Consider the following 14,889-nt stretch of genomic DNA (forward strand, 5'->3'; position numbering starts at 1 on the left):
AACTGGTCTCCATTAGTACCCCTGGGTGCTCAGGCCCGGGCCATCAGTGACTGTTAAATCGTTCTTCCATCTCACAGGACAGCGACTTGTTTAAAGACTTTGTCCCCCGGCTAAGGGTGAAGAGGACATTTTGCTGCAAAGCACACACAGTGTACTGTAATAGCCTGGCAGCAGCTTGCGCATTGACTGCCAACTGCCTGCCCTTGACTTTGAGCGTGTGACCTGAAGCTGGGTGGCACAGGGCCGTTCTGGTATGTAGTACCTGGCTCTGGGCATGGAAAATATTTCCACCTCATGTGGTTTAACCTTGCAATTTTTTTTTTTGCGCCCAGAAGATTGAACTCATTGAGAGGTACTGTACTGCGTGAATAAAGGGGTACGCCAGTTAAAGGCAGAAACAATGTTAACTTTTATGCAACCTGAGCTAATACGGTCGCTGAAATTAATTTATAACCGTGAAAAAAGCCGTAATCTTTCAGCGGCTACAGACAGAGAACAAACTGCAAGGCGGTGTCTTAATACTTAAGAATGGAAACCTACACCAAATAATACAGCTTTCTTTTGAAAATGTCCCAAAGGGTATAAAGCAGATAAACCACGAGTCATCAGAATGTATCTTAACAGCTTTTTTTTACTCCCTGGCGGAAACGGTCTTGCATAGGGCTGTCAGGTACTGCATCTTTTCTCTATAAAACTTATATATTCAAGTGTTTGGCACAAAGACATGGAGCACATTGCTGTAAACTCTGTTGAAACTATTAATTTCAACCTATTAATAGCGTTATAGACACATACTGTAGGTAATTCTGGATTTTAAATATACGTGGAGATTTGAAAAGTTCACTGTTGTTGATTCACCACTTTAAATTCCAAAAATAGTGCTGCACCTGCCGTAATTGTCACTTTAATAACTTTTAAATCAGGAGTCATTACTGAAATAATTTTCCACGCCGTTTTAACATATGGCATGAACAGGATTTCAGTCCGAAAGCGCTGAGCTGACTGTCTTCCAAAACATGCATTTCGATAGCCTTGAACTTAAAACTCACTTGTTGAATTTCTACACCTGAACGCCACTTACTATATATTTATCACATCGTCCAGCCTCATTCAACTTCATTATAAGGCAGCAGCTGTAAAACCGCTTAGCGTTAAAGCCTCCTAGCTTCTCATTGGTTGTTCAGGCAGATGGTGACACCTGTTTTATTTATAATTAACTGGCCGCTACGCAATATTATAATAACTTTCCATAACCCGCTAGTAAAATAGCACGTAGTCAGCGCTCTGACTGCTAGAGCAGTGCTCAAGACCAAAGGTAAAATTATCTTTCTCTGATCATAATTGCAATTAGAAATCAGGCTGATTTAATACTCACTGGAAGGCAAATAGGCTTTATTGTACTAATTTCCACGAAGTCTACAAGAAAAGAAGTGTCGACACAATTAATACTAGAAATCTATATCGATCAAACATTTTATAAGAAAAAGGATTCCTTGAAGCCAAAACATATTATTTTAAAATTAACACTTAAATCTTTTGGTCCAATTACTTACAATACTTCGCATGAATATATCGGGACCAATTTCGGGGCTGTCGTGCAGGAGCAAACTTTTTACCAGTATGAACTCAGAGTATATGCTCAGAGCAGAATGGTTTGTTTATTTGGGATTAAGTGATGATGCAATGACTACTATGCATTTTAAAGGAAGATATGCAGGACATTGAATATTCTCAATGAGCAGTGGCCTGTTTTTACATTTATTTATGTGCTACAATTCTCGCAATTTGCTGCTATCAAAGTCAATTTTCGTGCTCTTTTACATAGTCGTCAGGTATCACCTGGTTCTGATAAACATTTCGGCTTTCTGCCGCACAGTGAATCTGGATATAATACAGGGAAATTCCAGAATTGCCGTTGTTTTTGTCAAACAGCAATCGTCAGTATCTTTGCAGGGCTTTTACTGTATGTTGTTGAATTTTCGGATGAATCACGTCATTATAAAGTGAGGTGTATTTAATTATGTGGCTTAGTTTTCAGGAACGTTGCTGCAGAATCCAAATTGATTTTTGTTGATTTTCAAAAGCAGTTGATTTACACTCCAGGAACTGTACTTAATTAAATAATCATGTGCTGTCTTGGCTGTTTCAGACCTTTCCAGCCAGTCTTATTTTAGTAACAGTTGTAGTATCCTGCTTGCTATGTGATAGCCATCGCGCTGTTTTAAAGAAACAAGTTCTTTAATTTATAATATAGTTATTCGATAGCGTTCTGCTGGAACTAGAATGCTGAGATATACCGTATATAAACATGTACTGACATTGCGAGAGTCTGTTAGGGGGAAAGGTGGTGGTTGTGGGCATGGGATGTTTTTCTTTCTTAGACAGAAGAATGATCATGCTCTAAACGCACATATTTCAGACTCGCAATGTATTATGCAGATCTTCCATTTCGGCCGTCATCAGCAGGACGGCGGTTTCACACAATTGAATGCGATTTGTTTCGTTATTGTTATTGCCTGTTCTATAAATTTTAACATCTCATCATTGCAGATTAGACAGCCTAAAGCAGAGGACAGTTTATTTTTTGTAGGAAACTTTAGATGTCAAGGAGTGGAAGCGCTGAAACTACATTTATCCTCTGGGGGGGAAACATGTGTAGGGTTCAAACTTTTTTGCTTCCTTCCTTGGCTTATAGAGTTCGGAGCTCTTGCATGCTTTTGTGGGTGAAATTGATTCTGGAGATTTGCCACGAACCGGCATGCCTTTTAACTCATGTTAAACTAACTTTTTACAAAGACCGTATGGGTTAGAAAGTGTTCCTGCATCTGGAGTCTGGGCGAGGAGCACTGATCTCAGCAGGCATGCTGTGGACAGGCATGAACACCATGGTTCTAGAATGGAATTGGAATGTGAATGACGTGAGGTGACTGGAGCGTTCTTGCCTGTTTTCCGTCCCTAGATGCTGTGCTCTTGGGCCGCGCTCCGTGGCCTTCAGCGATTTTCCTGGAGAGGTGTGGCCACCTCCAGCTGTGTACAGGCAGCCCATGGGAAAGGTAGGGATTGTCAACTTTCAATAGGCAGTCTTCTCCCAAGAGACGCTGAAAGAAAAAATAAGAAAACAAGGGCGAGATTTGGCACTTGCTCAAAACCCATCTCTGTAAAGATACGAGTCCATCAAGTCCTATACTGTACGGTATATCGCTCTAAATTAATCGGCTTGCAAAGACATTGAACACAGATTTTGATTAATTTAGGAAGTTGTTTAGTTAGGTTGGGCAAACATATGTCCTTTGGAGACGTATGGGTGTTTGGATATTTATTTGGAATTATCTTAAAACTAATTAACTGACCACCTCACTCAAATCATCGCTCAAGTAATTGGTAGTTTCTGAGCGACGTACTGTATCAAACCACCGTGCTTTTTATTATTTTTGACCAAATCTCTTTCACTTTATATGTGGGGGAGCATGGATTTTAAAGAAACAATTGTGGGTCATGAGCATAAAAATGAATCCCAATTTTCTATATCAAGAAGTTTAAAGCTAAGCAGCCATATCGCCCTGTGACTCACAACTGACAACCCACTGAAGCTCAGCAGGCTTGAGCCTGGTCAGTACCTGGATGGGAGACCTCCTGGGACAAAAGATTGCTGTTGGAAGAAGTGGTAGGGGGGTGCTCACCCAGCAGTCTGTGTGGGTCTTAATGCTCCAATATACTGATGGGGACACTGTACTGTAAAAAGGTGCTGTCCTTCAGATGAGACGTGAAACCAAGGTCCTGACTCTCTATGGTCATTAAAATGGTGTTTCTTGAACAGAGCAGGGGTGTTACCCTGGTGTCCTGCCCAAATTTCCCATTGGCCTTTACCAATCATGGCCTCCTAATAATCCCCATCTATAATTGGGCTTCATCACTCTGTTCTCCTTCTCACTGAGAGCTGGTGTGTGGTGAGTGTACTGGCGCACTATGGCTGCCGTCACATCATCCAAGTGGGGCTGCACACCGGTGGTTGAGTGGAGTGTCAAGAATTATTATTAAGATTCACCCAAAACAAATTTGGCAAATAGCAGGTTTAAGTACAATTATTTCGGTTAATTCCTCAGTTACATCAAAAAGATGTTAATGTAAAAATGTATTGATCTTTTAAAACCATGTGAAATAATAATGTGGCAGTTTCCACTGTTGGGTTACAGAATGCCTGTCTTCAATTTAGTATTCTCTAGGATTTAGACAAAGATTTACATATCAAAGGGATATAAGGTAGTTGGTTAATGCTCATAGGGATTCTGGTTAAGTCCTCTGTTTCTCTTTGGGATCAATTCAATAACTTGATGGGGTTTTTTTCTGACAAAGAGCAAAGACGCAATATACACTGTTTAATTTCTGTGAAAAAACATTTAAGTCTTTGAAATGGCAAAGGTGTACCCGGATCAAAGCGATTCAAATGGCAGCATTACGTTGATATTTCTCTTAAACGTATTTATTTTGCAGGCTACCTAAACGAGTGTGACTCGCATAATTGCAGATTTACACAACAGACAACCTAATACGGCAAAGTCAGAAGTAAATCACAAACTTACAGTCTATCGGTATAAATAATCGCATGCAGAAGCAGAAAGGTGGGGGTGGTTGTCCTTGGGCTAATTACAATGCAGGTTTTGAGAGAGGGATAAGTCAACAGTGTAAAGTGCAATACAGATAAGTGTGTATGCAGGGGACATAGTGTGTAGTGCAAAAAATGGAACAAGTACTGTCAGGAAAAAAAGAGGGGCTATTCATTCCAACTGTGGGGTTGCCTTTGTGCAGCTGCTTTATTTAGAAACAATGACTGTGGATGTAGAGGTTAAGTGGGGGGGCGGCTGGCCTTCCAAGAACTGTAGCGGGAGAGGTGGGGTGTATAGAAGGACAGAGTTTAGATGCAGCGGAGCAGGAGAGTGAATAAACATCTGAGTTCTGAATCGGATGCAAGCAGCAATAGAGGAGCCAATGAAGAGAGCAGAACAGTGGGGTCATGATGAGAGATGAGGGAACAGGGTGCGCAGCCGAGCTTTGGATGAGCTGGATTGGACAACTGGCAGAATCCTGGAGTTACACTAATTGAGCGTTGAAGTGTTGTAGGTGGAACAGGATCCCCATCCCCTAATCCCCATGTATGAATTGGCTTCATCACTCTGTTCTCCTCTTGATGTAAAACCCATACCTGTATGGGAAATGCAGACAAACTCTCTTTATCTGAAAGTCATTACAAAATTCATGCTTTTGTTTCCCGTTTTCCGATCCAGATGTCACCACCCCTGTCCTTGACTGTACCCAGCCTCAGTACAACAACCGCCTTGACACTCCCTTGCCGGATGTCCCCTTCGTCCGGACGCTCAACGTGGAGCAGAAGAAACTCAAGGAGAAAGAGAAGGGGCCGTGGACCCAACTCACCAAAGAAGAGAAGCTTGCATGTACAGTAAACAGTCTTCTGCTTTTTTTACTTTTCTACTGGCTCGTCCACATGAGACCTCCTTGAGCTTAGCTCTCGCAATGTCTGTCTTCTCAGTATAGACTGTGATCAGCCTCTGATGGGGAAAGATGGCAAAGGGCCTTTTTGCATTGGTCATCACTAATTGTGCCACTGCGGTGCATGAGATTAATTTGAATTTGGCTTAATATTGGTAACGAATTAAGCATATGTTTCTAAAACATTCTCAGTTTCATTTAATTGAATAAGAGGTGTAGCTACAGTGTAGCTCACCGGAAAATCTGGCAACTTTAGTGAATTGGTCTTGGTTCAGGAAGATGGGATGGACTCAAATGGAGGTGGGGGGTGAGAATCACTGCCTGACCCCACAAAAAAAGTGGAAAGACTGACTATGTAACAGGGTATCTTGGTGAAAGCCCCCATCTTTTGATCTTGAGCAGAACCACGTGTTTTTAAATTTGCTGAACTGGATTATGATGCATTAAGTGGTCTTGGATGTGTACCACTGCTCCTGAAGGCTAAAGACTTTTACTATTTGCACAGAATAAGTCCTTAAATAGCTGTTTGTTGCTCCATATGGGGAAACTGACACATTTTCATTATTAATGGAGGAGAGATGGACATGTTTTCGTTGCTTACTAGGTAACATGCTTTATTTCTGAAACCTCAGACTGGCGTTTCTGGGCCATTGTAAGTTTCTTAGCTTGCAGAATCCTTTGAAGGATTGGAATCTTCATAACAAATACTTTATACTCCACATCTAAAAATGCTGTACAATGCACAACAAATTGTACATAGTACAACTTTTAGTGAAATATGTAACTTTACAATCCCTTTACCACAGAAGTTTAGTGAGATAGGGTGGGGAAAAAAAAGGGATACTCTGAAAGATAGATTAAATGCTCCCAAACAGAAAAATGTCTACAGTTATTAAATTTACAAGGCTAGTGTATTCAAAAAGTGATGATCGTAATTCATACGGAAACAATCTTAATTCTTAATTTTTTTCTGTCGTAACTTTTCATGGTGCAATGGTCCAATTCATAGATTGCCGGAAAAAGATACCCAGTGTAGATGCACCAACTTGCCACAAGGTGGCAATATTATACCGCTAGACTAAAATAAAGGAAACATTAACTTCATGAAGACTTCTAGTTTTTGCAATTTCTGTCAAAGGTAAATTTAAATAAATTGCTAAGAATTAGTCATTTTTACAAGTAAATGTTTTATACTTACATGAGTGTCTAAAATGTGGGTTGGAATATGTTTTATTAATAAGAAAATTACATAAGCCTCTGTCGAGTGACATTTCCACTTAGCAAAAGTGCGACGGATTAAAATCCTTAGCAACATGTTCCATTCTGTACAGCTGCAGTGTGGGTTTTGTCTTACTAATTGCAATATGTTTTTTGACTCAAGTTTGTTTTTTCAGTACTGGCAAAAAATCTCCTTGCCTTTCCAAGGTGTACTACAACCTCTAACAATTTTCAGATAAGGTTTGTCAGTTGAAATTACACTAGTGACCTCAAAACAATTTTTCCAGCTCCCCTCTCTGGATTTCTGCCCATAATTAACATCCAGAAGGTATTCTATTACCGTACTATCACAACAGTTTATTATGAGCTGCCTATTGCTCATCCTCTGGAATCTCTCTGTGTATGAACACTGAGCAAAAAGTGTCTGTACCTTCTGATGGTGATAATTCTCCAAGGCGATTCCATAAACGAAGGGAAAAATTGTATTTTCTTACACCTAAACCATCCTTTGTAATGTCATATGTGTATGTAGTTAATGTAGCATCTTAACAAAGGGACACAATTCCAGCAGGAATTCATTTGATGTATTAAATACCTAATTGTGTTTCTCATTGTCATCTTGAAATACCGCTGCTTTCCAGCACTGAACACGGTGTCCTTTCTTTGTATTCTGATTCTTCTGCATCATTACCACATGTCTGGAGCCCAAATAGAAATAATTAGAATCGGCATCTTGTCAGGTATGTGATGTCATACTCAGTGTGCATTTAAGCCAAACCAAGACTGACTCCAGGTACTGCAGGCTTCTGTACATCGCCATTAAAAACAATAAATTGAATTTGATTTATGAAAATAAAATTGGAGCAACTTAAATATTTTCCAAATTTATTTAAAAAGGAGCCAAATTCTTATCCCATAAATATCTGTAATATTTTACATTTGGAGGAACAAAATGGAGGGAGGGGGGGGGAAGTCTTCTCAAAGTGAAGTCTTTTCAAAAGGAATTTTCTGCTCGGCCGACAGGGAGATGGATATGGCCAATACATTTTAAATTTACTAAGCTGGGAGCTTGAAGCCTTTTCATTTGAAAGACAGACTGCGTTAAGAACCTGTTGCTCATAAATATTGTATCGTGCGGAACAAAGCCAAAACAGAGCGAACAGTGGAAGAGGTAGAAGCACAATCGGTGGAAAAAGAAGCTGTCCAAACAAACATCACTCTCCTCTCGTTACTTCCTGTGCAGCAGTCCTCTTCAGCATGGTCTATTTTTACTCTTTCAATGGACTTCTGTCAGTGCCTCACCTGCCCACTACTGCAAACATTATAATGCACAGTCTTGTGCAGATTTCTCCGTTAAGAACTCCTAAGACACTTCATTTAAGAGAAAAATCTTAAAACACTAATATACTGTACAGCATAAACCAATAATGCTCTCAACTCAAAAAGTCCCAAATTGGCATGCTGGATTTCAGTCCTGTATATTCCATTCTTCTTTGTGGTAAGAAGATAGTCATTTTTTCAGGCTTATAATGGGAAATGAAAGAAATATCTGATGTACTCTATGCTTGGATATACTGTAATGCAATACAATTGTAAAATATAAGAGGGGAAAAAATGTTTTACCATAATTTCATTATTGTGCTCGGAGCAGTATACTGAATCATTAGATCTGGGTGTGTAATTTTCTTTAATGGATATAATAGTATCTTAGTTGGATATAATAGCTTCTTTAATTAATGTAAAAGTAATTTTAAAAATGGGCATACTGTTTTTTATACCTTCTTGAGGTACACGTGGCTATATGTTTTGCATTTGCAATGAAAACATTCCCATTCTCCAAATTCGCCAAATTCGTATACCAATTTAGCTTTTAAGATTTCCCTTTGGTTCTCAAATTGTTTTGAGCCTGCACCCCTTATCAAAACAATGTTGAATTGCTATAATTGGGGTATTTGATGATTTACCTTCTAAAATAAAATGGCAGATTTGACAAAACCAAAAAGGAACATATCCAATCTGAGCCAGAGGTTAAAAGCCGTTACGAATCACAATTAAAAAAAAATCTGTCAGTTTTAGTAAAAAAAGCTTGCTTTTTTTTTTTACTAATTTGTTACATTCCCATCCAGTTTAGCCCAACTACTGTAATTGTTACAAGACCGCTGTCTGTCAGTGGCTCCTGAGCCTTTTTGGAATAGAAAGAGACAGACCTCCTTCTCTGACATGTCCACCTGTGGTGTCATTTATCGTTGCACGCCTGCAGGCACCCGGACAGTCACGGGAGCTATGACCCAGGCTGGAACTCGTACTGTCCAGAAATAGTCTCGGGCTCCAGGCAGATCTCCTTCACCGGTCAGGTTACCGAGGAGCCCCTCAAGATACTTGCAGACTTAACAAAGTCTCGGGGTCTCCTGGGGTATCCCCTCCGGTTCTTGGCCATCCTGTCTTCCTTCTTTTTCTGTCACTCCACAATGGGTTGAGTCAGAAACTTGGCCATTCAGCTTCTAGATTAGGGTGTTCTTCCCATTTCCAACATGGCATTTTTACCATTCAGAGTGAGTTTTACAATTCCCTGCGATTTCCACAGTGTATCGGCTGACCCACGAGCTGACCTTTGCCGAGATGAAGAGGAGCTCGAATGAGTGGAAGACGGTGGTTGGTGGAATTTTCTTCTTCGTTGGAATAACCGGGATCATTATCTGGTGGCAACGTCATCATGGTTTGTTTCTCTCTCCTTCTGCTCTTCCGGTGTTGTTCATTGTGCCTCTGTGACTGCTGTTCTTGAGCTCATTAGCTTCATTTTTTTAGTTTCATTACTTAGTTCATTATAAAAAGGATGCCCGTTAAAAAAAAAAGTGATTTCCAATCATATGCTTCTAATTCTTCCCAGAAACTACTTTTTATCGTCAAAGATAAAATGAGAAATTCAGTTATTTTTACCATTCAAACTCTTAGCATAGAAGGTTTATCAGGTGTTTCCAGGAGATGGCCTCACTTTTGATGTGTTTATGTATAATTAACACATGTATATAGTTATTGTTTATGCTGGTGAATCAGCAGGGACTCTGTTAAGGTTGATAAATCAGTGCATTTTTCCCCACCCACAGCATAAACCAATATCAGCTTTAACTCTCTCTCAACCTTTGTTACTAAAGGTTTTGCAAACTAGATCCATACCATAATAATTGGACACATTGAGATAAAAGATAAGAGGCTTACATTAAGGCTGAGATTTAGCATGACTCAGCTGTTAATTTGATCATTTTAATTACCACATGGTAATGGTGTAATATAATACCTCTATATGACTTGAATCCAAAGTCGTCTTCATTTATTATAGCCTTTATTGTTAACAGTTTCCCAGATCTTAAATACCTTGTTCTGTGATTTGTACAAAATTCCTAAAATGTGAATCATTGGTGGAACAACTCCCATCCGCTCCCTTCATCAGGAAATCAAGTGATGTAATCAGGTGTGTGCCAGTAATGAACGCATTGTATACCTTTAAAGGCTTTCACTGAGTTTGCAGTTAATATCCCAGTTTAGAAAGTGCTTTTTAATGCATTTTGACAGAACCCAGAAGCAGCCTTAACTATACTGCCTTTTAATGTTACCACTGGGAACAGAAAATCAGCTAAAATCAAAATGCTTATTTTACATGTTCATTCAGTCCAAATTGATGGCCTCTTCAGAAGTGTTGCATCGCAAAAGATGTCTTTTTAGAACTGGTTCATTTTACGTGAGGTGACAATGTGCAGATAACTTTTAGAGAACCCTGTTTGGAAAAACCTAAATGCTACAGTGTAACAGCGATCATCACTGCCTGCTGTTTCCTTGCCACCCAGTGTCATTCAGGCAGCACTGGTATATGTCAGTGTGGCACTATTTTGAAATCATCTCTTGGTTACCCCTGATCACTGGATATGGCCCATGGCGATACTGTATGATGACATGGACAGTCCTTTAACACAAATGCAGAATATCTCCTTTTGCCAGTCAGGTCAGCAGTAGGAGCAAACTTAGGACTAAAGGTGCCAAAGACCTCTAACAGTCCTACAGTATCTCCTAGTTTCTAGTCTTAGGCATACCTGTATGCCAAACTACGGTTCCACAGTTTCATTAGAAATTTTGCACACAAGATCGTTTTTGCTTTCTTTTGAGTAAATAATGAAACAAATTAGCTAACACGCCATTCACTTCGAACAAAGAGTTACCTCACTAGTTAATTTGGCAATCAGTTTGGGGAAGAGGACTGTGTGGGATTACTAAACAGCCAGCGTCAAGATGATTACACAGCTTTGTTAACTGCTGCGCTTTGAACAGCGTGACTGCTTTTCAGATCCTCTTGTATCGAAGATAGAAGAAACCTAATTTTCATAATGCCTTTTTTTTCTTCCTTGAAACATCCTTGAGAGCCTGTGTTGGGCCTCGGCTGATTTGTATATAAAAAAAATAAGCTTGCTATAGAAACATACAGACAAACAGGATTAATTTTCAAGTGAAATATCTCAAACAATGTTGGAATATACACAGAAACTAATCCAAAGATTCCATCTATTTGGAATATTTAAAAGTCAGCTGGACACTTTAATATTGTGGTATATTATATATTAGACTGTAATGTAGAATTTTGAACACTAAAACTGTTCTCACTCTGGTTAGTATCAACACAACAACAAACAGCCATTCCAATTGGACACATTTGGAGGATAAAGATGTTCTTGAGCTACTCTGCATTATAGGCTTACCGGTATAACAGTGTGTTGTCACCAATTATTTTTCTGCCTCAGTTGGCAGTGCACATCCCTGCCCTGTCATAAGAGAACTGAGCAACAGGTACTGTAAATATGCTTCTTCTGTGAGACATGTAGACGTGTGCCGTCAGGCCCTTTGCTTCTGTGCTCTCTGAGGCTACAGGCTGGAACAAAAGGAGCTCTCTGTCAAGTCCGTGAAACCTCACTTGCTTAAACAGGGGTGCAGATTGCAGAATGAGGCTGCACATCATGATGAACTCTCTTTGCTCCCATTTCAATTATTTTTGGTTTCTTGTTATCCAATAACTCATGAATGTGCAGCAACGTTTGGTCTAGCTCGGTAAAAAAAAAAAAGTTTCTGTTTTCTTGATTCGCTCACTGTTTTTGATCACATACTGTAGGAAGCATAACGCTTTGTGAAGAGGTGGACTGGAAGTGAAAACTGTTATTTGCAAAGACGAAAAACTCCCTTCAATCTTCTGTAATCGGGGAATTTCCCATAATATCAAACTCATGTCTGGACCTGAAAAGGGAAAAAAAAATGTTGTGTAGCTTTGGGCTACATTAGCTCCAGATCCATCTCATTACAGTAACAAAAGCTGGCTTTTTTTAACTTAGTTAGACTTTCAGTATGACTTGAGCGTTCACACTGCTGGAAGTAAAACTTTAACCTCTGAGTGGCTGCCTTAAAAGCAACAGGTTCCATTTTAAGTTTCTACTCTGCATCTAATTACCCCCAAAACAAAATGGAGAGAATAAAGTGTTCAGCATCTGAATGCTGTCTCATTATTTCAGCAGTCCAGGCCTGCAATGTTTGAAATGTAAAGCACTTTTGGAGGAATTTGTTGTGGTGTAACAATACAATGTTGTGGTAGGCCTGAGTTGGTTAAAAAGCCTTCTTTTTCATAGTACATTCACATAAAGTATTACACGTTTTGTAAGTTATGCTTAAATTCTTTTGTCACCTGACATAGGTGTGTTTCACATGGCTGAGCTGCTGTTCCCGGTATGATTGACATCATTAACATGCTAACACCTGGTCTGCTTAACAATAACAACTGCATATAAAGTAATCAATCAAGATGGAATAAAGGTTATAAACCATGGTCAGCACCCCCTTAGTCCTATAGCACTGTATGTGGCGTATACTTGACAGAATGTCTGAAATAAAGATTGAACATTTCCATATATTCAATAGAAATGAAGACACACTGTATGTGTACAGTATAGTGCTGGGATATTTGCTGAACTTGTCATTTCCTTTCCCACTATTAACACACAAATCATAGGCTAACGTGAAGTTATTGTTACCAGGGTTTTTAGTAGTGGCACAAGCTATTCTTTCCCTCCATTTTGAACACACTTTATCAAGTATAGGGTAGCAGGGGAGCCAGAGCCTATCCTGGCAAGCAATGGGCACAAAGCAGGGTATATCCTGGGCAGGACAACAGTCCATTACAGGGCACACACAGACACACACTCATACCAGGGCTAATTTTCTTTGAAGCCAGTTAACCTACCAGTACCAGTCTTTGAACTGTGGGAGGAAACTGGAGCACCTGGAGGAAACCCACACAAACATGGGGAGAGCACAATGTTCATGTTGTAACCTCTGCACAAACCCGCACAGCGATCAGGTTTACTGTCCGTTTTTGTTTCTAACTCGGGTGTGAGTGGAATTCAGAAAATTCGTCGCTCCGTTTCTTTGTGTCTGTTAGCGTGGCAGTTATGATAACAGAAGCTGGTTTGCTGGGAACAGTTGCACAATTAACCGCCTTTAGAGGATGCAGGACAGCAGTTAACTATTTCACAGCAACCAGCAAGCGAGAGGCACCAGATGGGAGGAGAACTGTGGGGAATTATCGGTAGAAAGATCAGTTTATCAAAGCAGGAAGAAATGCTGGTAGGTGATACGATTTACAGTTGCAGATTAGCTGCAGCAGGGTTATTAACGATGTGCAGTATCAGTTTTTTTTTAATATACTAAATATCTGCAGTACCCAAGTTAGTTTAAAGACATGCTCATCCTAGCAAATGGCATTTAAAGTCTTTTAATGACTCTTATCTGTGTCTCTACTGTGAATTAACCTTTATGTGTAATAGAGGATTACAGGATACAGTACATAGTATGCTGGATATTTGAGCCCCAAAGCATTACTAAAGGGTAACTTTGTTTTATTGTCAAGTAGTGGCACCAAAAAACAGCTGATTGGTTCAGCTGTTTTGTATGTGAGGCGTGTACAGGCCAACTCTCTCTCGCAATGTAAAATAGTCTTCAGTTCACTCCAACTCCAAAACAGGAGGTATTTTAGCCTGAGCAGAACAAGTCAAATCAGATTGCCTAGGCAGAACTAAAGAGCTTTCTTGTTTTCTTTAAGCATCTTTAAGAGTCTGGAGTTATTCTTTTGAAGCAAGCAGCTTTTAGCATTGTGGACACAACAGGCCCTTTTGTCTGTAGAAAATCGACTTGCGAATCCATGCTTTGCAAGAAAAAAAATAAAAATGCAGGTGATGTGACATTGCCTGTACATGTGACGTCGCGCATCTAATGACTGTTGATAAACTGTACAGAGAGCTTTGTTTTTTCATTTCTTGCAGTGTTTGGCGATGCCCCGCATACTCTGTCAGAAGAATGGATGGCCATGCAGTCCAAACGAATGATTGACATGAGAGTGAATCCGGTCTCTGGTTTCTCTTCTCACTGGGATTATGAGAAAAAACAATGGAAATAATGAGCATCCCAGGCCCAGCTTTATTCAGGTAAAAGCTGGATAAGGAAGTATCATTTTTATAGCACAGTGCATTAAAACTATCTTCCCAGTCTCGATTGGCCATGTTCCTGGCATTCACACAATAAAATAAAAACTTTCAAACCGGTGTTATATTTTAAAAGTATGAATGATACCACTGAGATATGTGCAAATACCCGTGCTATCTGAATGAATGACGAGTTAACACAAATGTATTTCTTTTTTTAATTTACTTATCAGTTTATTTAGTAAAACGAAGAGATACAAGATGGAAACAAACCTGTGGAATATCGACAAAGCACTGCAAGTCTATCAGTTACTGTAGCATCAGCTATTCCACTTCTCAAAATGCCATTCTTCATCTGAATTCTACGCTTTAAATACTTACAGTTCACCACATTCAGATTAAACAGTAAAAATAAAATATATATATATATAACACTTACTCAAATGCTATGAAGTGCTGTTTGGGTCTTTATTATAATCCCTGGAAACAGAATTCAGTCCACCCCAAGGTGTGATCAAATATTTACAAATCTTGTTTTAACAAACACAAACAGGATCTTTACAGGAAATACATCTCTCTTAAAGCTGAGCAAAAAGTGTCTCGTACGTTACAAAATCAACAATTGCTTCATTTTTTTGTTGCTGTTTTCTAAATGATT

The 14,889-nt window shown here is 39.4% G+C and overlaps 1 protein-coding gene across 2 annotated transcripts; it reads left to right on the forward strand.

Moving 5' to 3' along the window:
• The first annotated feature begins 327 nt into the window (after positions 1-327).
• cox4i1l (cytochrome c oxidase subunit 4I1, like) lies at positions 328-14,347 on the forward strand. Of its 2 annotated transcripts, none has more exons than XM_088643905.1 (5): positions 328-352; positions 2,960-3,053; positions 5,283-5,450; positions 9,308-9,439; positions 14,073-14,347. In XM_088643905.1, the coding sequence occupies exons 2-5, from the start codon at positions 2,960-2,962 to the stop codon at positions 14,204-14,206; spliced, it is 528 nt and encodes a 175-aa protein (XP_088500031.1). In that variant the 5' UTR covers positions 328-352; the 3' UTR covers positions 14,207-14,347. The 2 variants fall into 2 exon arrangements, with proteins under 2 accessions (XP_088500031.1, XP_088500030.1); XM_088643904.1 differs by lacking the exon at positions 328-352 and adding an exon at positions 1,162-1,315.
• Positions 14,348-14,889: the final 542 nt, after the last annotated feature.

The sequence above is a fragment of the Lepisosteus platostomus genome, chromosome 8 (assembly GCF_059453375.1).
Source record: "Lepisosteus platostomus isolate fLepPlt1 chromosome 8, fLepPlt1.hap1, whole genome shotgun sequence".
Lineage (NCBI taxonomy): Eukaryota > Metazoa > Chordata > Actinopteri > Semionotiformes > Lepisosteidae > Lepisosteus > Lepisosteus platostomus.